The 27,802-nt window shown below is 36.2% G+C and overlaps 1 protein-coding gene across 3 annotated transcripts in view; it reads left to right on the top strand.

Moving 5' to 3' along the window:
* Positions 1-184: 184 nt before the first annotated feature.
* The window catches only part of LOC123311227 (E3 ubiquitin-protein ligase MARCHF8), a 32,644-nt gene continuing 5,026 nt past the window's right edge, over positions 185-27,802 (top strand). For all 3 annotated transcript variants that reach the window (XM_044895063.1, XM_044895062.1, XM_044895064.1), the window contains exons 1-3: positions 185-666; positions 8,520-8,664; positions 16,746-16,866. In XM_044895063.1, coding sequence (XP_044750998.1) covers positions 355-666; positions 8,520-8,664; positions 16,746-16,866 — 578 coding nt within the window. In that variant the 5' untranslated portion in view covers positions 185-354. The remainder of the gene's footprint in view (positions 667-8,519; positions 8,665-16,745; positions 16,867-27,802) is intronic.

Raw genomic sequence — 27,802 nt, forward strand, 5'->3', positions numbered from 1 at the left:
AGATACCAAAGTTGGAGGAAGTTGTTGTGTCAGCTAATGGAATCGGCATGGAATTTCTTCCTATAAAACTAGTTCTATCGATTCAAAGTTTTTGCATTGAATATGATCATGGGGAAGAAAAAAGATATATAGATATGTAGCTCATATGACAGTAGTCCAAAAGTACGCTTTGTTTGTCAAATAATCCCATGTAATGAATTTGTCAAAAAGTAATGGTTAACTGGTTCTATTTATAATTATTTATAAATCATCACACCGAGTGCTGATATTTTTGAAATAGGTATTTCAATAATTCTGCGATTTATATCTAGTGAAGTTAAAGTATGATGTGAGAAATTTCAGTTACTTGTTGTAATGCCAAAGCAATTCATAAAAGTGAAAATTAATTGTGATGTGAATACTAGTGGTATGCCTCCCGAAAAACAAGAATGCAACAAATACGATTCATCTTCTAATATATCTAATTCGAACGGAGACATTTGTAGAATATGCCATTGTGAAGCTGACCTCGATAATCCTTTGTTGTCCCCTTGCTATTGTTCTGGTAGTTTAAAATATGTGCACCAGTCGTGTCTTAGACAATGGTTAGCTGCTTCCGATACAAGATCTTGTGAATTATGCAAATTCAACTTTATCCTACATACTAAAATCAAGCCATTATCGGAAGTAAGTATAAATTCAAGTTAAGTTTCTTTGTTGTCATTCCTCGCAATGCTACTCATGAAGTCGCACAAGTTATCGAATGAGCTTAAGAGTGGTATCATAGTGGTTTAACAGGAGCATAGGTGTATTTTATTCACAAAGAAGTGAATGTACCAACTTATGCAACTAATTCCTTATGGTTGTATTAGTTATGCATGACAAAAATCTAAGGTGGGTGCAAAAGCAAACAAGAGCCATTGTTTTTATTCGTAACAATATTGAGCACTATAGCAATAATTTCTTTAGTCTTGCATCGTTTATAATAATAAAGCTAATTAGAACAATTTAAAATTTCTTTCAGAAGTTGTTTTTTCATTATTAACATTTTGAATAATACACAGTAAAATCATCCTGGGATATGATCATATTCAGATTTTTACATCTATAATTTTTCACCTGAGAGATGTACTTACAAGAAGAATTGTGTTACATTCTCGAAAATTGGTGGATGAGTTTATAGAAAACTGTAATATTAGAGCAGTGGATTTTTTTGTGCACACCTGAAGGTTCATACAATATTTCACCTGTGGTCATTCATCACATACCTAATAATACAGGGTGACTGCCAAGACTCTACCGATTATGAAAGGAACATCTCCAACAACAACCTTAGGAGTTTCCATTTTATTCTTCTTCTACCTTTTGCCTGTTTTCTCCAACTTTTCATTCGATGTCCTGTGACGATGAAGTCCAGGAGTCAGCCCATCTCTTCGGTGGTCTTCCTAAGGGTCTAGTTGTGTTCGGTTTTTCCTTGTATGCGGCTTTGGCGAGTCTATCGTCCTGCATCCTCTCTACATGCTGTCTCCATTCTCTTCTTCTCCCTCGTGACCACCTTACGACATCTGGCATATTATCGCACCGCTCCCGGATCTCACTGCTTCGCTGTCTGTCGCACAGTGTAACGCCTGCGATCGCTCGCAGGGTCCTCATTTCGGTTGTTCGTAGTGCTCTTTTCGTCCGGCTAGTGTCCGCTCTCGTTTCCGCTGCGTAGGTGAGGATGGGCCTCACTGCTGTTCTGTAGATCCTTGCCTTGCTGGTTATCGACATGCATTTGTTTTTCCAAATAGTACTGTGCAGACAGCCAGACACTCTTGCTGCTTTATTCACTTGTGCTTTCACCTCGTCATATGTGTTTCGGCTGCTTGAAGCTATTATCCCCAGGTATTCAAAACTCATCACTTGTTCGATGGGTTGGTCGTTTAGTGCTAGTTTGCATCGTATCGGTTCCTTGCTGATGGTCATAGACTTGGTTTTCGATATCGAGATGCTCATATTATATTCCTTAGCGACCTGGTTTAGCTCGAATAGCAGTCGCTGCAAGTCGTCCTTATTCTCTGCTATGAGAACCGCATCGTCAGCGTAGCACAATATTTTGAATTGGGTTTGTCCCATCCATTTTATTACAATGAGGATATAGGTATTAGTAGTTGCACTTTTGCGTTCATTCCATCGTAATTTCAATGTTAGTCGGCTCTAAAACAATACGGGAATTGTGAGCAAAAGGTGTAGCATAGCTTCAAAAATACCTCCTGGTCCTCGGCGAACAGTGGGAAATCCTTAGAATGTTGAGAGAGTTTGAGCAGCTGTACTCAACGAAACAGTGGCCCCAGACCAGATTAGCTGTTCTGCGGAGAAAATCGCGGCTCTGACTGAAGATGACCCCGGGGTGTCAACCAAACTACGTACCGCGCCATTGGACGTCAATCGGCGGTCTTTAAAGAGAATTTTGGTAGAAGACTTGAAGATGTTCCCTTACAAATTGCATGCACTGCATAGGCAGCTAGCCCTTGGTTGCGTTCACAAACTTACACTGAGCAAGCTCTGATTACTCGAAGCGCTCACAAACGTACTTTTAGTTCCTCAGAGTATGCTCTCTGAGCATGGCCATACTCATACTCTTCTCTCGGAGTAAGTTTGTGAACACATCCCTTGACCGACAAGCGCATGTATCCTGCGCTTAATCCATCCTGATTCTCGACCACAAGGAATACAACTTTTCGTCGAAAAAAATCTTCATAAGCGACTAGGCCCATTTCCGTCTATTGAATTGATGCGGCCGATACTTAATGAAAATACCGAGGAAAATACATGATTGAATTGAAAACAGAATTACAAGCAGAATACACAATAAACACGTGTCGTGGTTTAATAACTTCTTAATGAAAATCTTATAATTCTGATTTTATTTTCATTTCCATTTCTGTAGATTCATAAAATAGCAGAATAATCTCTTCTGGGGCACCCGCTCAAAGTTAATGTATTATATGGTGTCCACACTGGAGACCTCATCGGCCCTTATTTTTTCTACAATGAGCGCTTTCTTTTTGGTGCTTCATGCACCGGTACAGCTCCGAGCTTCTCGCCCCTGAGCTGTTCCCAAATAAAACGGTTATTAATGCACCAACTCCGTGCAGCGAGTTGGACGATCAGCTGTTGAGCAAAATGACAAGAGACAAGTCCGGATTCGCGGTTCTTTGGATTATTTGTTTTCAGTTTGACGTTAAAGTCGTTGATTATTAAAAAGTTTCACTATTTTTTCGAGAGCTATTGCCAAATATTTGGTTGAAAAACTTGATTTACCGGGAAAACTCTACCCTTTCTTTGGTAGAAGTAGGTAAAGAGTGTTCTGAAGTACGTGAAATATCAACTTATTTGAAATGAAATGCTACATTTTCACTGATGGGCGTTACTAAACTGAAGCTTATCGTTTATTCATTTGGTCGATCTCTAAAAATTATGCATTCATAACAAAAATGATCTTCAAACCTGAAAGAACGAATCCTATCTTCATTCAAAATCATTCAGTTCTAATTCCATCTAACATTGATTCTTTATTCATTTATTCAATAAAAAAACTAACTGACAGCTTCAATTGACGAAAAAATCAATCTTAGGTGGTCCATAAGGTGTATTACAGCCTTTTTATAGTATTAATCCACAAATTTCAACAATACACGTCTCCTACTAATATTTGTTGACATATGTAAACATAACCAAAAAGTTTGTTTACGGGCTTCAAGCCCTAGACGTGCACCAGCATTTCGGTTGGTGCAAGAGGGGGCAGAGGAAAGGAACGCTAGCTGCTCCGGTGCTTCACGCCCCAATCAAAATGAACGGGTCGAATACCGCGGGTTAAACGCCTGCTGTAGTGCTGTGAACGGCGAGCGTCACATAGCCATGCTCATTGCTCAACGATTTTCTCTAACCTCATCTGGTCGAATTCAGACTCATAAGCTGTATTCGGGTTCGGCTTTCGGACAGTCCGAGAATGGTTCTAGAACTGCGCAGAGGATTTAATTCTAGCTGTATTCGGGTTCGGCTTTCGGACGGTCCGAGAATGGTTCTAGAACTGCGCAGAGGATTTAATACTAGGGCGCAACAGTTTTGCGCAGTCCTAGAACAATTCTCGGACTGTCAGAAAGCCGAACCCGAATACAGCTACTAAGGCGCAACAGTTTTGCGCAGTCCTAGAACAATTCTCGGACTGTCAGAAAGCCGAACCCGAATACAGCCATAGATATGTGATTAAAAAAACAATAACAACATGAAGCAACTGTGCAAACTGAACGAACCAAAACAGAAATTCCCAGGGCTGCATTTTAATTTATTGAACCATTCTACAGTAAAGTCCGTTAAAATTTGATGCCCCATTGAAATTTTAATCATCCAGTATTCCCTTCAAAAATTACTGTTTTAAATTTTAATGGGGCGTTATATCTTAAAGGACTTTCCTGATACTGATCTGCAGCCTCAGACTCTTGAAGCCCTCAAAGAGAAATCCGGCAGGAATGCAGATATCTATCGCCGGAATTCTGACAAGGTAGATAAAAAATGCTATGAATCGGAACGATATATTATGTTGCCTTATTTCTAGCCTCGCTTCTAACAGCGACTAATTGATAATTTTTTTTACATAATGAAAAAATATTGGACATCCTATGAACACAATCCATCTGGGGAACTGCAGTTTTTCATTTATTGACTAAATTACCGTCGAAGACAACTTTTGCACCACCTTAAATTAGCTATATGTTAAACTTTACCATGTATTAAGAATTGAAGTCATATTTATTTTAAAGGTGCGTTACTTCATTTGATTTTTACAAAATAACTTGAGTTATATGAGTTAATATATATCAAAATCAACATCTGTTTGAAATCAACATACAGCTTACAGAATTCTCACCTTAATAACAGCCACTGTTCAGAAACGAGTGCAGCTTAATTGAAGAAGAAACGCTGTATGAGACGGCTTTATCAATGAAATGCATTAGAGAAGATGGGCATCATCTCGATATTTTGGTTGTTTCAAAATCTTTATATCCCAAATAGCAACAGAATAAAATTTCAAATAGGTACATAAATTAATGCTGAAAAATTAAGTTGTACAGGGCTTTCGAATTCGATGTCCACTGAGGGAATCTCTGAAACTAAAAGAGATAGAGCAAAACCGATGGCACGTTTTAGAGCTCTTTTTCAGAGAAACAATTCTAACATTCAATGAAAACTGTTAATTGGCTTTGATCTATAAATATTCACATTGAGGTTGCAAATAATTGATAGGGAAGAATGCTCTTGTGAAAAGTCGAACCTGCTGCAGAAACTGTTTTGCGAATGGAATTGAAAGCCACACAAGATCTATTACAGATTACAGCTTCTTCGAGGTTAGCTGGATAATAATGGGTCTAAAAATTTTGGATATTTTCAAATCCAAGTGAATAATACTAACATACATTCTTAGTGTGATTTGATATACAGGTAGTAATCTTTACTCTTAACCATTTTATTGGTCTCAATTGTGTGAAAACTATTAGACAGGATAGTAGAAGCAATTGCTTGTACTTTTTTTCAGGAGTAAAATTCTCGTGTATTTTGAAATATGATTAATTTTTGACAACTCAGTTTCCTAAGAATATAGTTGGATTGATATCAATATGATATTCTATTCTATTCACTCATATCATTAGTTCATCCTTCAATAAATCTTAATACACATTATTACTCGAAAAAACTATGTATTTCGAATTATTTTTTGGAAATAAAGACATTATCATTATGATTAATTTCAGTTACCAAGCTTTTTGTCACTCCATCAATACTACACTTTTCCCAAACAGATATTTAGTGCCAACTTGAGGTAGATCAAGAAAATTGATATTCGGATTTTATTTTGTTCCTAAAAGAATACTAAGGATCGACTAAGGAGTTGTATTGTGGCGATTCTATCGACTCGTAGCTTTTAAAATGGTTTAATTTTGTATGAAATCACAGTAACACCAAACAAAACGCAAAAGCAATGTCAATATTTATAGTTCCGCGACTACAAAGCGAGGGCGCTACATTCTCATTTCTCGTACAGTGACTATATAACCCACAGTGGCGACAACGGGTCATAAAACTGTCAAAAATCCGCCATGTTTTGCCAAGAATGTAAACAAATAAACATAGAAATAATAATATAGGTTAGAAATTCCATGCGAATACCATTCATTTTGACGTCCGACAAAACATGGCGGATCAACCAATAGAAAATGAGACAGTCTATGTCGCCACTATGGGGGGGTATATAGTCACTGTAATTTTCAGGCGCCTATCCTCCGCAGTAGCTACGCAAACGCTTCTGCAGTCGCTGCCATAGAAAGTCACTTGATTTTATATGAAATAAAGGTTTCTAAAAGTACAGCACCTGTAATGCCTTCTAAAATGATGTTAGATGCCCCTCATTTCATTCCACGTGTATGATCTTTGAGTGGGGGTTAATATTCATTGGATGATGCCTAAACATCTCGCAGTGCATCCCAGTCTGCTGCATTACAGTGTCAAATTTTGGGATCAGATTGATGCCTTCAAACAGGGCCGTCGCTATAGGGGGGGAGGGGGGGAGCATCCCCTCCCCGGAGCACATTCGATAGGGCGCCAAATAGACCGCGCAGGCGCGAAATCATAACAAACTGCGTGCCCCGCCATCTAGTCGATTCATGGGAACTACAGTGGCGGCATTGTAAAGTCTCGTTGTCAGAGCGGTCAGCGGTGTGAACACATGAGTTTAACCATTTAAAAGCATTTTATCGTATTATGGTTCCCTGCCAAAAAAAGCTCAAACCGTCTGGAGCGGAATTCAGAAAAAGGACGCAGAAAAGGAAAATTGAGACGGAAAAAGCCGCAAATGTGATGGATACATAAATAAAATAAACATAACATAAAATTGAAAACTCTTTGAAACTCAGAAATTTGTCTAGAACACGCTGGGTTGCTAGAGCCGAAAGCATAAAGGCCGTCAATATTTCCTACGAAGAGATAGTTCAACTCCTCCAAGAAATTGCCGAAAATACTGACTTTGACAGCACCTCTAGAACAAAAAGTTCAGGATTGAGAAAGAAAATTTTGAATTTTGACTTCATTGTAACCCTTTATTTCATGAAAAATGTGATGTTCAAACTAAAAAATTCAATTGAATCTATCGAGACTCCCGAAATGAATGTGATCGATTGCAATAATATATTAGAATTACACATTCAAATTTTGAAAACAATGAATGAAAATAGCTCATCTATCGATGATTTGATCGCCAGCGCAAAGCAGTTTGCTGAAAAATTCGACATCAATGTGAAAGAAGACTTTAAAAAATTTCATCGGCATCGATTAGGACCCCAAAAATTCGATAGCAGAAATAAAAATGAGACAATTTTGGGTTTATATAGATTTTATAGATAAGAGTTCAAACAAGTATTAGACACGCTCATTAATAATTTATCATTGAACGTGATATCAGTAATAGAAACGTTAGATCCAATATTTAAAGTTTTCCATTTTCCGCTGAAATCACAAAATTTGAAACTGGAGTACTTAGAAGCATTGATCAATATGATTCCGCCAAAGCTAGATAGGCCAGACCCACAAGCATTACTTACCGAACTCATGATTTTATTTTTTGATTGCGAATAATGTAAATCATTAACTGAAGTAGCTGGTGTATTGGCAACGAAATATAAAATGTTAAAACTCGCCGATTACATTTTAAGATTTGTCGTAACCGATGGTTATAGTACCAGTACTAACGAGAGAACGTTTAGTCAACTTAAGTTAGTAAAAAATGTTCTCAGAACAACAATGTCTGATCAGCGTCTGAACGATTTGCTTCTACTGAAATGCGAAAAAAAATCGCAGCAACTCTTTCTCTTTCTATTGAGACTTCTTGGAGCCTATTAAAAGAACGAAGAATTAAAGTGTGATCTGAATAGCAATATTTATGAGAATATTTTCTTGTTTCGTAGATTAGTTTAATTAATCACAGATTTATTATTACACTTGTTACTTAAAATATTTGTGAGGTATTTTCATTTATACTCATGTTCATTTATAATTAACTCTTTAAAAAACTGTAGGCACATATTTGTATTACATATCATAATATACCTTTTCCATATTCTTGTTTTTTTCGATATCCTGTGAATTTTTTTTAAAGAGGGGCGCCAAAATTCGAATCCCCCCCCCCTCGGAAAAGCTCTTCGCTACGGCCCTGCCTTCAAAACTAAACAATGGGGCAGAAACAACAACATTGTAGGGTTTTAGTTAGATAATCAGTAGAAATTATTTGATTTTTAAAGATAATTCCCGAAAAGAATAAGGATGATTACAAAGAATTTTGCAACTATGTATCTTCAGCAAAAATATACAAATATTTTTTACAAAATTCAATCTGCGAAATAGATAGTATAGCTTATACTCAAAACTGCACATAGACTCTTAATGAATTGAATTACTTTTATAGTTGTGAGAAATTGCATTTGATTTCAATTATCATTTTTTTTTTTCAGTGGAGGAGACTGGAAATGAGTGGTGTAGAAAGAAGAAGATTATTATGTGCAATATTGTTCCATTTTGTTGCAGCTATATGTGTTATCTGGTCATTATTTGTTTTAATTGATAGAGCAGCTGAAGAAGTTCAAAGAGGACTAATTGGTAAGTTATCATCGCGATCTTTTGATTCCTGTATAGGTTTGCTTTTATCTATCTAGAATCTATACTTCGGATGACATGTATACTGATAGGTAGGGACAAATAGTGAAGTCCATTCAGCAAATTCCGTATCGAAGTGTAATTTCAATGGCGAATATCAAACTTGAAACTAATTTTAAACCAGTTACTCATGTCTGTGTTGAAAATTAGTAAAGAAAATTAATTATTAATGGGATTTTCTTTGTGTCATTAGTATGGAGAGTAAAGAAAATGAGAACAATCGCCGTACTTAAAAAGCGAGTAAAAAAAGTCTCCTCAAAAATGTGGAAAATAAGTGAGTCACTGCGATCGCTAGAAGTGAATTGTGGTAACCCAAATTTCTGTGATTTGGGGAATTTAAGCTTCAATTTGAAAATGGAATGCCTTCTTTCAATTGCAGGTTAAGATAGTTTATTTGTTTTCGATGAATTTTTTAGTATATTTCTCCAAATGAAATTAATTAAAGTGAGTATATAGATACCTATGTGGCAATGAATGTATCGAAAATATATGTATATTGAAAAATTACATTAGTTCATCACTCAATTGACATACATGAAATTGATATTTACTGAAAAGAATTGTTGAAAAAATATGAGAAGCTTTTGTTTCTTAATGTACAAATGACCAGTATGCTTTTTATTGATTTTCCGATTTATATGCAATAAAATACCATGAATTATATTTTAAAGATTCAAAGCATCAGTATAGTAAGTCGTAATGAGCAAGAAATTGATAAAATTCCTACGAAATCAACGAATTCAACAAATAGATAATACATATATAGAATTGTAGTTCCTTGAATAAAGTATGTATATAAATTAATAATAGCTTAAGTGGAGAACACGTGCAGGGTGTACATAAAGTATGGAATAAATTAATTTTCTCGCACTGGGATTAAAAAAAATGCTTGGACATGTCGATCTACTTTTTAAGAGGGCCACATTTTATTCATATTACCTTACCCCTAGTTTTTGTAATGGATGGGGGGGTCGAGTGATAACTCATTTTAAAGGTCTCACGTTCCAGATTATAGCCCTAGAGTTTGAAGTTGCTAGTGTTATCTTTTTTAACATGACAGCTTCTCAAAATTCCGAATTTTATTAGAATTCTCAAGCAAAGATAACACTAGCAACTTCGAACTCTAGGCTATAATCTGGAACGGGAGACCTTCAAAATGAGGTATCACTGAACAAAATTACAAAAACTAAGGGTGACACTCACCCACGCTCAGGGGGTGAAGCTAGAGGCAAGGTAATATGCCTAAAATGTGCCCCTGTTAAAAAGTAAATCGACGTGTTCCAGCATTTTTTTCTTTAAATCCCAGTGCGAGAAAATGAATTTATGCCATACTTTATGTACACACTGTATAAGCGGCCTCGATCACGATCACAAGATGTAGGGAACACAAATACGCGATCATGACCGTTCACAATTTGCGTATTTTGATAAGAATAATTGTGATTATGTGCGACTTTGAGGAGGAATAGCCCATTTTACTGACATCACTTTTAGGGCTCGAAACAGTTGCGCAATCGTTTAGTTTACGTCGAGGCTGAAACCATTCGATCGCAAAACTTTTGAGTTCATGTCGGCGCGGCCCCATATAAGGCCTGCCGCAGACATGCAACTTTTCAGTTTCGCGATAGTAGCGCAACAGTTTGATTGCAAGCGAAGCGGTTCGAGGGCGCACACATACGCAATCGCTTAGTTTGTGTCGAGTTGCATGTCTGCGCGCCCCCATATAAAAACTTTCGGTACATGAAAAAAGCAGAAGGTGTCAGGTTCAGATTTTCCACTTTATAGAGAAGATTCTGTTTTGAATAATGGACAAATTGATTTGGAGCCAATTCTTGTAACAAGGTTTGTTCCCATTTTCTTTGGAAAAATGTACTCTGAAATGAATATACTTATTAAAAGATGTATTGAATTAAATAATCCCGAGAATAATCCATAAGTCATCAAGAATATATGTATTGCATATTTTATGTAGATATGTACAAATATATTCAATAGCAATGAATAATTAGAAGATTTTACCTTCTCCTTCGGTACGGTACGGGTATCTGGCGTGAATTGTTTTGAAGTCTCTTCTTCCGTTCGTACAGTGAACCACTCTCACGCCCACAGACGCTACAATAAATCACCATTCGCATGAAAAATTGAAAATTTATTGAATAATCTTATAACTCAGCCAACTTCAACTAATTTGAATCAAAATTTCATTTCCTTCTAGCGACACTAGCACATCTATTGGATAAAAAATAAATTGTCTACTGGAACATGATTCAGGAGACAAATTATCTGTGTTCTGCGATCGTCCTCCCTTTCTCTCTTCTCTCCATAGTTATAGATTGCCATCCATTCATCACAACTCTTTTCAATATTCTGTGTAGCCATTTTAACTGGCAGCGCGTCCAGTTTCCGTCAAATTTTTACTACATCTTATATGCCAATGATCTAATGATAATTGTTCTGGGCAAGTATGACGCCGCGGTTTGTGATCGCCTGCAAGCTCTAACCTTAACGCACGAGTGATGTATCTGAGAAGGGCCCACTGTTAACCCCAAAAAGACGATTTTAGTACCGTTCAGTAGAAGGCGTTCTAGCGCCCGCGTTCTGTGGTCAGCGTTGTGCGTTCTTTATAATCAAAGGATTGCTTAGACCACACACTGCCGACGGTGCGACCCTGACGGTAGATGAGAGCGCTAGCAACCACGAATTCTGTTGTCAAAAAAAAAGAGAACGCAGAACGCCTGATGATGCCTTTCCTCCAATTAGGGTCTTGTTTTTGTATGCCATATTTAATCCACACGTATAATTGGCAAGTTTCCTAAAACACCTAAATCGAATTTGAAATTATTTATGGAAATCATTTCCCACTAGTTATCCAACACGTAAAAAATTTCGTCTCAAAATTCTGTTAGAAAGAAATACACCCTTCGAAACTTGGTAAACATTCAAATACGGAAATGCTTGTGACGTAGAATGCCTTAACTAAAGTCTAGTAAATTTTGGTAATTCGACAACAGTGGAACCGATCAAGAAGATAAAGAATTCTAGATCCACAGATTACAAAAAATTGTTTCTGTAATCTCATAGACATAGAACATAGAAACATGGATTGAGCAATGCCAGCATGAAATTGGCTATTTTATAGAAAGAGAGAAATGATCGTCGGGCCATTACCTGTCTTTTGTGTGTTCACATAGAGGTGAGTGCGGACCAATCAGAATTCTAGAAAAAAACAACTAGCATGCCCGATGTTCACTTTCTCTCTGTTTATTTTTTGGACCGTATTTCATGCATAAATAGAAAGGGAAGGCACAGTCCATGTCTCCATGTCTATGTGTAATCTGTGTCTATCTTCTTCTTCTTTGTTTCTCAAACTGTCACGTTGGGAAACCTTGGGCTCGTCCATTGGACAGTTTCATATATCAAAAATGTTCGGTCTCGGGTTCGGTGTTTACACAGGAATAGGTTGACATCACTGACAGAGGAAAACAACAACTTGTTATTGTCAAACAAACATGATATGTTAGTAGGTCTTTTAACAGGAGTCAAATTACAGCTTGATGTTTGAGGCCTTGAGAAACTCAGATATGAGCTTTGCAACATCAGTAGAGGAGCTGAAAATGACCTCATTCAGGTTAATTGGGCGTTGAAAGGAGAATTTTTCCAATCTTGTATAAAATAGTGAGCAATTTTCCTGATTCAATGAACACTCGAAAAATATGTGTCTTATATCACCGAGATCGCCACAATGGTATTTTTCCTCATCTTTGATTTTTATTTTGTATAGATGTTGGGGTGATAGCACATGTCCAGATCTCAATCTAATCATTGTTGTTAACGTTTTTCTTGAAATATCTGTTCCTATTAACTTGTTTCCGGTAATATTATCCGTAACTTCCACCATGTTGACGTAGGTTTTTCCCTTACTTCTGCCCATTTCCTTCATTCTGTGTGCCATTCCTTCATGACTTCTTGTCAATCTGTGTCTATACCTTCTTTCATAGACATAGAGACATAAAGTGAGCATTCCCTTTCCATCTGTGCGTGAAATACGTTAAAAAAACGTGAAAGGGAGAAACTGAACATCAGGTCAGCTAGCTGTAGTTTTCTATAATTTTGATATATTTGAGTTACGAAGATTTTAATGACATATATTTTAAAATTTTGGAAAACAGCCAACTCTTTGACTCTTTTTATTGACATACGAAAATATATAGGAATTCGTTCTTCATCTTCAATGAATTCTGCAATAAGAATATCCTCCTGATTTTCCTCACTTTCTGTTTATTGGGTGCTCCCAATATTTTCTTTTCTTTTTGGAGGCGTCCAGGCTCCATAAAAAAAATGCCTCTTCATCGGAGGTTGAAGTATTCCAGTAACTCGTTCAGCCACGATTTTTCCAACAGAACTGGAACATTGATTACACTATTCAACAAGGGTTCTCCCACCTAAGAGATTTATATATTTTTTTGTTAGGTATTCCTCACCTTATTACAAAAATAATAGTACTTACGTTTGTTTAGCTCCCGTTATCAAAATAAAAGACATGCGTGAATTGTCCATGTTCGCACTTCTGTACCCTACGATACTTTATAAAATAAACAAACTATTGAAACAAGTTCAGTTTCTGGCAGCATTGAATGACTTTGAAAAAGAAGCCTGGTTGTCCTTTGTAGAAGTGACCAAAAATTTTCTTGGCAATCACAAATCTCCGCAATATGTAAATATCGTCAAAACTATGTTACAGGCTCATCAAAAAATGGGATGCAACATGTCCCACCTAAGAGATTTATATTTTTTTTTGTTAGGTATTCCTCAACTTATTCCAAAAATAATAGTACTTACGTTTGTTTAGCGCCCGTTATCAAAATAAAAGACATGCGTGAATTGTCCATGTTCGCACTTCTGTACCCTACAATACTTTATAAAATAAACAAACTATTGAAACAAGTTCGGTTTCTGGCAGCATTGAATGACTTTGAAAAAGAAGCCTGGTTATCCTTTGTAGAAGTGACCAAAAATTTTCTTGGCAATCACAAATCTCCGCAATATGTAAATATCGTCAAAACGATGTTACAGGCTCATCAAAAAATGGGATGCAACATGTCCTTAAAGCCCGTTTGCAACAGCCGAGAATTCTCTGGAGAATTCTCTACAAAATTCTCGCAAGAAAACGGCAGAGATTATTTTGTATGCAACTGAACAGAGAATTCTACCGAAAGTGCGTATGCAACGGTTTATAATTCACGGCGCATGAATTTTCGAGCAAATTCTCTAGAGAATTCTCGGCTGTTGCAAATAGGCTTAAAAATACACATTTTGCAATCACATATTAATTTCTTTCCACAAAATATGGGAGCCGTAAGTGACGAGCCACGAGCGATTCCATCAAGACATCGCGCATTCGAAAAACGCTACCAAGGCAAAGGGGAACCCTCTATGCTTGCTGATTATATTGTTGGTCCATCGTTAGAGAAATACTGGAGTCGTCCTACAGCAGAAAAGACAAAAGATCTAAGCGATCGGAATCTTTTACACCATTGCAAATATTATAATGCATTGTTTTTGTTAAAAATCATGAATATAATTATTAAAAAACAACAAGAGCTAACTTCCACTTTTTATTTATCGTGCGTTTATACCTTGGCTACGAAGATTCAAAATATATATATTTTCCTTAGGTGGGAGGACAAACCTATAATTTTGTCGATCAGTGTTATTCAACGCTCAATGTGTGCTGTCAGAAAACAATCAAAGAACGCAGAACTCTGACTTCCGAACGCAAGAACGCGTTTCTTTAGATACTAGGGATGGATAGGATCGCCACACAAACCACATAGACACACAGATAATTTTGGTGTAATTCTTGGACAAAAACTCTTTTGGCGGTTACATCTGTAGGCCGTTGTTGATAAGGGTCAGAGATCTCCATAAATATTACACAAGTGAAGATGCGGTATGATAGCAAACGGACTTTTATTTATGTGTGTGAAGTTGGCCCAGCACTTTTCGATTTTCGAAAAAAAAATTTTTGTGCTGAATTGTGCTAGGTTTGTGCTGATTTGTGCCGTTGAAATTTTTGTTTTATTCCACACGGTTCTCAAAATATTTCACAAAATGTAAAGAATGGGCTAGCCCAACACTTATCGAAAAAATGAGTTTTGACGACTGAAACAGGTTGTGCTATGCATGTACAGTGTTCGTTCGAATTTTTGCGAAAGTATCTCTTATCTCCTGGAAAATCTAAAGTGAAGAAAAAAGGTAGCCCAGCACTTTTGATTTTTCTTCTCAAAAATTAGTGGAAAAAATTGTGCTACATTTGTGCTGACTTGTGCCGTAAATATTTTGTCGAAAACTAGTCGGATTTTCCGGGAAATCGCGAAATTGAAAAAAAAGTTAGCCCAGCACTTTCGTTTTTTCTTAACAAAAACATATGTGAAAAATTGTGCCGTTGAAATTTTCACGAAAATCCTTCTAGTTTTCCGAAAAATTTAGATTTTGGAAAAAAGTCAGCCCAGCACTTTCGTGTTTTTGCAGTTTAATTTTTTTCATAAAGTTCTGCTACATTTGTGCTGATTTGTGCCGTTGAGATTTTCAGAAAACACTTTCAAGTTTTCCTTCTAATGGTGGATATCGGAAAAATCAGTAGATTGCCTGAAAATCAGTATAAATGGCAACAGGCCTAATATTCATACCGTTGAGGTTGGCAACCCTGCGTGCACAACCTACGACTCATCAAGTTTTGCATAGCGTCAGAAATCATCAGAAGTGTATCACGATAACAATGTTGCCAAAATTCAGTTTTCAGGAGAGAAATCTCGTAAATTCAGCTTAATGAACTCCAACGTGGATAGCTAATGACTAAAGAAGATTACTATTGTTAGCTTCGATTCATGCTTGGCAACGCAGAATAAGGGAATTGTACACTAATTGCCTGTTTTGCCTATTCTGAGTGGGTTCGACTGCATTAATAATTCGTTAAATTAATTGTTCTTTATCATTAATTTCCACTACGTAAACTTGTTGTTTCAAATGTCCCCATACAAAATAATCCAAAGGATTCAAATCAGTTGATCTCGCTGGCCATAGCACCTTTGATGAGCAGAAAACACCCGGCGAGATTTTTGTCGTCTATTAGGAAATCTCATGTTGTACTCCCGACAAGCTTTTAATGAGCTGCCATCACAAAAACCGTACACAAAAATAATATCTGCATATTCTTCGTTATAAAACTGCATGTCTAACAGAAGGACTAAACCAACAAAGCAATTTTTGAATTGGCGAACAATAAGTGTTTTGTCACCAGGTGACATTCATCTCATTTATTTCTAGGCTTACTGTAATTTATGAAATTTAATTGGTTGCATACAGAAACATTAATGTCCAAAAACTCATCGGACAAAAATTTTTTTTACGTTTAATCAAAAATATCAGTCTCTATATGTCCCTTAATTGTTCGCCTGGAGTTTTGAATCACCCTGTATAATCTTTCATTAATGGAAGTCGGAATAGGAGTTTCTAAGAGGAACTTCACCTTCAAACAAAAATTTCACATAAATTAACAACTGACAGGACAACTGGCTTATATTTAGGGATGTTTATTTTAAATACTTCAATATAATGATAATAATAATATATTTTCATCAATTGGAAGTATTTAATAATAATATATTTATTTATTGATTCATTGAAAATCCTTAACACTATCAGATCTATTTTACTCTGTTATCTGTGATATACTGATATTAGCTGAGTCAACAACGTGCTGATATTCTACATTTCATGAGCGCCAACCTTATTATGTTCTAAATTAAAGAAACTTAAGTTAAGGTTAAGGTGTACCTTCAACGTGACGTCAATCCGAAATACCCTATTGCAAACTGATCCCGAAATTTTTAACTCCAAAAATCTGTGTGTGTCACTCTCTTGGACATAGCCTCAATATTGTTATCTTCGTGATTTTTTTCACCATTCGGACATAATATTATTATATAAAGATATTTGATAATATTTCCGCTTTGTTGTTTTAGCTTGGCCTTTTTGGACAAAGTTGGTAGTAGTTGCAGTAGGATTTACCGGTGGAGCTGTGTTCATGTACATACAATGCAGGCAGTACTTACATTTATTTAGCAGATGGAAGGCATATAACAGGTACTCACATAACTATAAGAAATTACTCACCCCTCTCATTATTTCATATTTGAAATATATGTTATTACATAATTATATAGGGTACTCTAACGATTTGTCAAAATCAGCTGACCGTTCGTTACCGTGGGGCACACAAGCTTTTCCCTCCATTGATTCTCATGCTTTTTTGGTCGAGTATTGCATGTTGTGCCTGTTCTTAGAAAAACTATTCTTCCTGGCGTTTGATTAAGAGTGTTTAAACTATAACTTCCTCAGAAATCCCTCTTTACAGTGATAATAAAAAGCTTTGTGTGCCCCACGACAACGAACGCTCAGCTGATTTTGACAAATCGTTAGAGTTCCCTATAGAGAACTGTGAATTCGATAAATTGAAAAGTAACAAATAAGTCTGGAATTGAGGTCCAATTTCGAAGGATATAAACTCAGATTAAACGTAACGGGCGTTAGGGCAAAAAACTTGTTGATTTATGTCGATTACGTTGAAAATTTTTTGACAGTTCTAACAACAATTCAAATTTTGTATCATGTGAAACAATTGGGAATTCAAATGTAGATTGCACCGACATGGTGTTGACAGTTTGAAATAAAACGTTAATGCAGTAATTGGATTTATAAAAAAAATTCCGAGTATGTTCTGAATCAGCTGATACATAAGAGCAATATTTTTTGTATCCAAACTTCTTGGCTCTTTACACGATCATAAAGAAGGAAATTGATTTATGGCAGCCACAACTATGATATCTTACCTTCTCCATTATATACAATGGCTAAAATTGCAACATGCTAAGAATGCTAAGAAAACTTGTCCAAGTTGAACTGGGAATCCGAAATGATTTTCTGAATGAATTTTTTGTGAATGTTATCGAAATTCATATGTATATCCACTTACTAGATGAAAAAAGTCCTGTCTGAGGTAAATCCTTTCATTTTGAGGTTATATATCCAGGTTATTTAATTCACCTCTTATTCTTCGTAACTGATTTGAAATGTACAAAACCTTCATTATGCTATAAGGACGAGTTACATATTATGTCCAAACAATGACTAAAAGTTCATTTCATCGTGGAAAATAGTAAAAACTGACATCTTCACAAGATCGAAGATTTGCTCGAAGGATACAAATTATGAAAATAACACTAAGCTTTCCCCATTATCACGAGATAGATAAAGATATTTTCAACAGATTAAGATATATTTTTTATGATCTCATTGAAACCCCAAAATATTCTCCGTTTCTCGATGTAAACAAACAAAAGTGCATAACTTTTATTTACAAAAATTGACACCAGAGGGCATATCGCTTGTTTTGAATTCCCAATTTCACCCAATCATGTCAACCTCGATGTCAACATTACACTGAAAATTGCATTCAGTGCAATTATCAATTACTATGACAACGCTTGACAACTTCATTCCAAATTAATTTCAAAATGTCACGTTAGGCAATACGAATGTTCAAAGTATAAGTGAGCTAATCAAAAAAAAAAAATTCCCAGAAATACAACCTACAGTCATAAATATATTTGGGGAATATTAATGGAATTTTGCTGCGAACGAAAATATGAACTGAATGAACATAGGAGCTCAGAAGAAAAATCTCGAATTTTTCCAAATAAGTAGTGCATGCAGCTGTTGATTCCAGGCTTTATGGCTGACGCTGGTTGAACTATAAATAGTTTGCGGAAAATGATCAAGTACAATTCTGTAGATCTCTTAAATTTCTATAGTAAAGTCCTCGATAGCATATATGTATCTACCTTTCGAGGATAACCGACGATAATCATTCATTCAAAGATGGCGTCAAGTGAGGATGTTGAAATTGGTAGCGCTGTGAAAAAAACAAATATCAGTAAATTAACAGTGACTTTATGCACCCACTGCAACAAAAAAGTAGTGAATGCAATTAAGTGTTGCAGAAGAGACATCAACGGAGATTTCACAAGAGAAAAATGACCAGAATGAATCTGAAAAGGAATATCTTAAGATGCAAATTAAACTCCTGAACGAACTTTTGGATGAGGTTAGAAGTAAGAGTATAGTATTGTTACAAAATAATGAATTACTTGTTGACAAGATAAAAAATCTTGAATCAGAAAACGCCAGTATAAAAAATGGTAAACATTATGATAGTCGTCAAAGTTGTCAGTAAATGTAACGGAAAATAAACCACCTACAAATAGAATATCTACAACGACTAACAATGAAAGATCACCTACCATAGAACCAGATCCAAGTAGTTCTAACTCATCGGACAGGCGCGGTGAAAGTTATCTGGATATAACGAAGAACGTAAATTTAAACAATGCTGTTCGAGGAAATAATGCAGAGAGAATAAATGAAATAACAACCGATATTCCGTGGACTACTGTCACAAATAGAAAAAGTAGTGCTAGGCGTAAAATTCACGACAAAGCTCAAAATGAATAAGAAAACAACAAAAATTGCGAATATAAAATCCAGACCAAGTATATTGTGCACAGAAGACATAAACCCCAACTCTAAAATTAAGGGAGCTATCAGAAGGAGATGGATGTACGTCGGAAAAATTGCTGGTGATGATGTTACATGAGAAGATATAAAGACCTTCATATCTAACTTATGAAATGACCTAAATTTCTGGCCTGCTGGTGTCTCTATAAGAGAGTTCAATTTCACAATTTTTTTCGTAACCAAAGAAGTCAATAATCATCATTCGACCACAACAAAGAATCAACTATGTCTCTTTCATCAGAATATTCAAGCTATTGGAACTTCATATATGAGATTGGAACAGACTCTTTCGCAACATCAGGTCAATATAGTATGCCTAACTAAGCATTGGAAGTCAGAAGAGGAAATAGTAAACTACATTCCATCTGTATTCTTCCTGGGGGCTTCCTATTGTCGAGGGAGTGAACATCATGGTGGATGCGCAATATTTTTGCAGGACGGTATGGATAGTGTTGAGCGAAGAGATTTTAAGTCTTTTAGTGTGACTAGTTCAATTGAATGTTGTGCCTCCCAAATTGTTATAAAAAAAAATTTTGATACTATGTATTTACCGCCCTAACTCAGTACCTTTTAGTGATATATCCGTGTTTTTTGAACAACTCTCATTAATTCTTGATCAATGTATTTCGGAAAAGGGTGTACCTCAAGGTACGATACTGGGACCCATTCTTTTCGTGGTATATATTGATGACCTACCGGAGATCTTCCGGCTGAAGAATGAAATTGCGCTAGAGCAACCCTAGTAATCGATCTAACTTGACTCGCCCTGAGAATATTGGTTTCAGTAATGGTGTGGTTCAGGTGGGCCTGAGTACGAAACTTTTGGGAGTTCACATCGATAGTAATTTAGGTTGGTCAGTTCATTGTGAATCACTGACAAGCAGATTGAACTCAACAATATATATGTTGAGAGTTTTACGGAACCAAGTTGACAGTATCACTTCGAAATAATTTTTTCTCCGAGTAAACGTCTGGGAAATCCAAATTCAGTATTGCCAAGTGCATCAAGATCATCATCAAGTACTATCTCATCTTCCAAATCATCCATTATCAATTCGAATTTTATATCAACATAAATAGAAAACACATTTGTCAATCGAATTTGAAGTTTTACTTCAATCAACGTTTTAATCGAGCTTCAAACGGGCAAATTTCTGCGTTTAGATTAAACGACGTTTAAGGGCCTTATAATCAACGTTTAGGAACGGTGCAACCCGGTTAGGGAATTAAACGTTGTTTAAGAATTTAATCGTTGTTTAGACAAACGGTGCAAACGGCCATTTTAAGGTTGTTTATTTCGCAAATTTCCAGTCAGTTATGTCTTACGGAATAATTTTTTGGGGGGGAAGTTCCTCAGCAGAACAGGTATTCGTCACGCAGTCAGGTCTATATGTTTATAGAGTTTTACTCTTTCTTCATAAGAACAGACATTATTTTCAGGATTGTGAAAATGTGAATTCTACAAGGAGAATGCATGAATATTTTTTTCCTAGACACAAACTTTCTCTAACTGAGCGAAATGTATTTTATATGTGTATGAAGATATTTAATTATTTACCCCGTATGATAAGGAATATTGGTGTTTATAAAAATTTCAGAAAACGAATATTTTCATTGATAGTTGAGTGTGAGCCTTACACGATACTTGAGTTTAAGGATTTCTGTAATAGATTATAGTTTTCGGGGCTTTGGGTTAAACTTGACTTGTTTCAATTTGTTTTTTAGCAATTGTGGAAATAAAATCATATTATTATTATTATGACTTTAGCCTTGCGGCTTTCACACTCCTCTCCAGAGGAAAGTTCACTCATCCCAGATATCTCAGATGTCAAAAGGATTAAGCTCTGTTGGAGCCCTTTCCAGGTTTTCGGGTTCGTTGGTGGTCGGTCCGGGTCGCTCCTCGCCTCCCTGCTGTAGGTTGGATTCCTGCTCCACCCGCACTTCCTGTCGGAGCAGACGGTGTTCCTATGCATTCCCCATGCCCTTGCGTACAGTTCTCGCCGTTCCGAGCAGTACCGCCTTCTGCATGACTCTATAGATATTTTCGTCCAACTGAAGTTTCCTCAAGTTCTCTAGTAATTTCTTCGGTATCAGGCCTGTAGATGAAATGACAATAGGGATGGTCTTGATATCTTTCAGCTTCCACTCTCTTCTGGTCTGTTCCTCGAGATCTCTGTATTTTGAAATATTTTCAGTGTGCCTATCTAGAAGATTGTTATTATTTGGAATTGCCACGTCGATGAATAGTGCTCTGTCCTCATCCTTATTGAGCAATATGAGGTCTGGTCTATTGTGGGTTATTTTCCGGTCTGTGAGAACCGTGCGATCCCGGTAGAGCTTGTGATGTTCGTTTTCCAGCACAGCATCCGGATGGTAATTGTAATGAGGAACCTTTTTCGAAGTTAGAAGTTGGTGTTTTAGTGCCAATTATTGGTGAAGAATCTTGGCAACAGCATCATGTCTATTTTTGTACTCCGTGCCCGCGAACTTCTGACCTCCCCCGGTGATGTGCTGGATAGTTTCATGCGTCGCACAGCCATAACGACAGCTATCGTCCGCCACTGAGGCATCCTTGGCGATGTACTTCATGTAATTTCTTGTTGGAATCACCTGATCCTGGATGGCGAGCATGAAGCCCTCTATCTCAGGAAACAACCTTCCGGAAGTCAACCAGTAGTTCGACGCAGATATGTCGACGTAATCATGGTTGACCTCGTTCTGGTGCCTCTCATGCAAAGGTTTGCCAATCAGTTTCTGCATTTTACTTTCTGCAGAGTGTACGACGGTTTCCAAGTGATCCTGTTGTAGCTTTAATGGTGTAGAACTATCAGCAACACAAACTACTCGATGGAGTTCTGACGAAGCTGCCTTACTCAAGAAATATTTTCGAAGTCCTTCAATTTCCTGGGACATACGGTTGGACAAATCAACAATTCCTCTACCCCGAAGATGTTATAGAGGAGCACCTGTCAGATCACTGGACAAAAATTTATTTTTCAATTAGAGTCAAAATCCGAATATTCTTGCGTGACGAGGAAAATTAGAATATACAATGAAACTGCACATAAAAATTTCGCTGAATTGCTCGATGATATTAATTGGACTAACCTTTATGATATGCAGGAAAACGAGGTTAATGAAATGTGGAGTTATTTTTCAGAGGTTATTAATTTGAGTTTCAATGCATCCTTTCCAGTTAAACAACATTAATATTGCAAAAAAGAAAAAACTTAATTCGACCCCTTAGATTGAATTCCTCAAGAAAATGTTAGATCTTTTGTTTGTAGTCTCTAGGTGTAAACCTGAAAACATTGATATTTAGGGAGATCGGCCACCGAATGCGAAGTTGCGCGAAGCTGAGCATTTTCAGCACTAATATAATCGACAAGCTACGAATCGAGTGACGTAACTCATCATTTAGCATTGAAAACTCTCAGCTTCGCTCAACTTCGCATTCGGTGGCCGATCTCCCTTATAGGGACTATAAGCGACGCTATGATTTGGCACTAAGTTTAAACAAGCAATCTTATTATCGGTCAGTCTCAAATATGGCTGAATATAAGTCATCGGCAACTTGGAAGGTTATAAACGAACTTGGAGGTAAAAATAAAACGACAAAGAAAATATTACCATCGAAATTCAGTGAAAAAGGTGAGAAATGCAAAATGTGTGATTTAGCGAACGATTTTAATGAATTCTTTACGAATATTTTGACATTTGCTGATAAAGATGCAAGTACGGATACTTCTTCCAAGAAAATAATTGCATCATCTTTCAGTGCAGAGGTCTTATCAGTGGTAAATAGATTGAAGAACGATAACTCGAGTGGTCATGATGGTATCCCCATAAAAGTTATAAAAACGCATATTAAAAAAATGGCCAAGCATATTAATTTGTTATACAATTAATTGAAGTTTTAGAGCGGGAATTTTTCCTGATTCCCTGAAGGTCGCCCTGGTGAAACCTTGTCACAAGAAAAGAGACCCTAATGAGCTATCCAATTACCGACCTATTAGTCTGATAACTTCATTTGCTAAAATAATTGAGGAAATCCAGTCTAACCGTTTACTTAAGTTTTTTTCGAAATTCAGGGTGTTGTCGCAGTACCGAAACAGCAGTTTATGAACTCCTACATAAAATCATTGAGTTCCTTGAGAGAGACGGAATACCCGTAGCACTGTTCCTTGACCTTTCGAAAGCATTTGATCGGGTAGATCATGGGATATTGCTTGCTAAACTCGAAAGGTATGGGATCAGAGGAAACCCACTCAATTTTATTAAGAGCTATTTATCAAACAGAAAACAACGTGTAGTGTTGAGCGATGAGAGTTCGCAATTCGAGTCATCGGATCTCGAGATTATGATGGGTGTACCACAGGGTACTATTCTCGGACCAATATTGTTTTTGGTTTATGTTGATGACTTGCCTGATCACTTTGACCGGACTGAGGATGAAAAGAAGGGAGATAATTCACCTAATCTATATGTTGATGACTTGCCTGATCACTTTGACGGGACTGAGGATGAAAGGAAGGGAGTTAATTCACCTAATCTCCCGAGGAAATGGAATTAGAGACAGAAATCTATCTCTATGCTGATGATACTAGCGCTTTTGTACACGGGCGCAGCGTTGAGGCAGTGACTGGCAAACTTGAGGTTGTGTTCAGTAGAATCGAAGATTGGTGTTCGAGCAATGGCCTCAAACTCAATACTGAAAAAACAGATGTAGTACTCAAAGATTATAGAGTTAGGAAGATAGGAAACCAAGCGTATACACTTGCGGTAGCGCCACCTGGTGGTTCAATTGTTGTACTAAGATGCCAAGAATGGTTAAAATATTTATTCGACGGCCATTTGGAGAAACATAATTTGACTTTTGTAAGATTTGAAGAAACATGGCCGTTTTGTTTTGATTCTCTTTCCGCTCGTCGTTTATTTAGTTCATTTTAGTCGTTTATTATTAGAGTTTTTTGTGTATTTCCTTAGTGAAAACTTCAAAATCAGAGAAAAATATCTTTGCTCAAAATGTCTTATGGAAACTATTGTATGGTGAGGAACTGTGGAAACTGTAGTACAGAAGATTCTCCGAAAATAAGTTTTTCGAATTTACCATAAATATCTGAACGTAAGTATTGAAACTCGTACAATGTGACTCTGATATTGATTGATTTTTATTTTCAGTACTCTGAAGTGAATAGGATTTTCAGTATGTCCAGACATTGACTTGGTGAAATGCAGTAAAAAAGTTTTTCCAGGAATACATAGAGTCTATAGATTCTTTGAGGTTGCATCTCCTAAATACTGAGCAGAAAAAAGAAATTTGTTCTCTGATGTACGATGAAATTAGTCTATGTGAAGAGTTGCACTTTGGCGATCACCACGTTGTCTTTGAGTAAGAGGTGAGACAAGCTGAGGATGGTATAAAAGAGTAAGTCCAAAACTTCAAGTGAAAACGACAGAGCAATACAAAGTACTAGAGAATCCAACTGGTCGAATTTGGAAATAATTTTTAACTTTAAATCTGATTTTCTCAAAACCAAATAAAATGCACTTGTACTCCAAGGCTCTTACACTACAATTTTATACATTAGAATAGATACACGTATTTCAATTTATCACTGAATTTTATCATTTATAGCTGGATATATGTATTATTATGTTGATATGCAATTCATGTTATTAGTGAAGTTATTTGCATTTCGGAGTTGACTTTGTTATTCTTACATATCTTTACCGACATACAGGTTACACCTATGTAAATTTGTTTTTAATTGTGGTTCTGAAAATTCTGTAACTAATATGTAAAAGAATTCTTGAGATATGTTGTATCGAATATTTGTTCATATTAATTTCTGATAAAAATTTTACAAATTCAACTGATTCTATTAATTGGAAAAAAATGTATTGTGTAGAAATTACACCTTTGATATATAACATTTCATCATGTTCTGTTGTGTCTTATATTCAGAGCTCAATTATTTGTGTACAGGATGTTTTCAAAGGTGAATTATTTTCACCAATTGTACCTTATTCCGTTAAAAAAAAGCCTGACCTTTGAATACACCATGTACAATCTTCAATTTTGTCAAATTTTTCTATATATTTCAAATAAAAAGTATAGCAAATCTAACACAGTATTTCATTGATATTAATTGATTCACAACAATGTTTAGATGAAAAAAACATCTTGATCACAAAACAAAGGCCTATTTTTGTTTTGTCGCTCAGGATGTTTTTTCTGGTTTCGACCAAGTCTACTCGAATTCAATAAAAGGAATAGAATTCGAATTTCGCGCCCTTTTATTGAGGAACAGAATTCGAATTTCGCGCCCTTCAATTATGAAATAGAAAACTGTTATTCAACAGTTTGAGAGCACGATTTCAGCGCCACCTGATTGTCAATTGTGTGCAACACAGGCCAAAACGTATACGCTTTTTAGTACTAGCGATATGAGGCTGTTTCCTATCTTCCTAACTCTATAATCTTTGGTAGTACTCTTTAAGAACATTCGATCAAATTTAGTATTCCCTGGCAGTCTAGCTCTCGACCACCAGATCATCCAGGTGGCTTTTCATACAAAAATTTTGGGTATTATTATCGATCGCAACCTCAACTGGGTTCTGCACTGCGAAGGTCTCAGCAAGAGACTCAATTCCGTGATATACACTCTTAAAGTCTTGAAAAAACAAATAGATACTGACACCTATGGCATCATATTTTGGGGAGGAAGCACCCAAGCTCAGAATAGTTTCATTCTGCAGAAACTAGCAATGAGAACAATGTTTCAGATGACATTCAGGGCTTCATGTACAGGAGTATTTAGTGCCAATAATATTATGACACTACCGGGTTTATGTATAGAGTCTTATTATTTTTCCGAAAAAATTCTGTCTATTTAGAGAAACATATGAACACCAATAGAACTAGGAGAATATGTACATATTTTTTTCCAGCCCATAAAATCTCATTAACTGAGCAAAGTACCTTATATATGGGAATAAAAATTTTTAACTATCTGCCTCAAATTGTTAAGAGCATATCGGAATTCAGAGCATTTCGAAAGTGCATATTTCTCATGATTGTTAAATGTGAACCATACTCATTAGAAAAGTTCAAAACTTTTTGTACTACATATACGATATAGTTGATGCTAGTTGTAATGTTTACATCTAATGTATTATTTTGGACTTGTTTTCATCTTATTGTCTTTCGATGATACTTCTGAAAATAAACACCACTGTTATTTTTTAATAACATCTCTTTGGGTTTGGTCTAACTTTAATCGGACAAACACATTGTCAAGATCAAAATAGTGCTCAGAAACCTTGTAGGAATTTTCTAACGATTCGGGTGGCATACAGGATGACCTGCTTTTGGGAAGCAGAAATGACATAAGGTTCCAGGCACAATCTCTTAGTATTCTCCAGCAGGTGTGTCTCCACCAAGCCATTCACCGAAATGATCATCGGGAAAATACTGTTATTATTATTATTAATCAATTTTGACAATTTTAATATTTTTAATTAAATTCAAAATAGTGTTCCATTTGAAGATAGCCTTTACATAACTCCAGAACCAGATGACCGATTTTGATGGGAATTTTTTCGATTTGGAATAGGATCTTAATGAGTGATAACTTCTTTAGCTTCATTCGTAATCAATTCACAGGCCATAGTGTACTTCGGCACGGAAGCTAAGCAGATGGTGTTCTCTGGTACTATTCGTAATGAAATTCAAGTCTAGCACGGAATTCGAAGTCGGCAAATTTCTTAGGTTTCTGCACAAACTTACTCTGAGCAAGCTCTGAGTAAGCTTTGATTACTCGAAACGTCCACAAATGTACTTTTAGTACCTCAGAGTATGCTCTCTGAGCATGACCATACTCATACTCTACTCTACTCTCGGATTAAGTTTGTGAACGCAACCTCACACGTTGCAAACTATCACTTCGACAAGGAATTCCGTGACGGCTATAGATCATGCTCATGCTTATGTTTTAATCAGTTACATGTTTAACTCAATTGAGTCCGAAGTTCATCGCGAATGGTAAATTTCATGCTTTCGTGATGAATGCAGCTTTAGGCCGTAGGGAATTTCAGGAAAGTTTCACAAATCTTTCGGCAGTAATTGGAGTTTGTTTTTAGTTTTCTTCATGGAGAGCGTTGCATGCTCATCAATTTTTCGTTGCTGATTATTAATTATTATTTGTTTTCGATTTCACTCTTCATAGTAAGGCTTGTTGATTCTCTACTAATTTTCTTTCTCGAATTATTCTAATGATATCTCAACTAGCGTGTTTCTATGAAATATTTGCACGAGAGAAACTGCGGGATTTAAGATATATATATACATTGTTTTTTCTTAAAAAAGTTAATGAGAAAAAGAAATTTTGAAGATTGAGACCCTGTTTTATGGTCGCTTCGATCTAGCTATTATTTTTCTCTT

This window comes from Coccinella septempunctata, chromosome 4 (genome assembly GCF_907165205.1).
Source record: "Coccinella septempunctata chromosome 4, icCocSept1.1, whole genome shotgun sequence".
NCBI classification, from domain to species: domain Eukaryota; kingdom Metazoa; phylum Arthropoda; class Insecta; order Coleoptera; family Coccinellidae; genus Coccinella; species Coccinella septempunctata.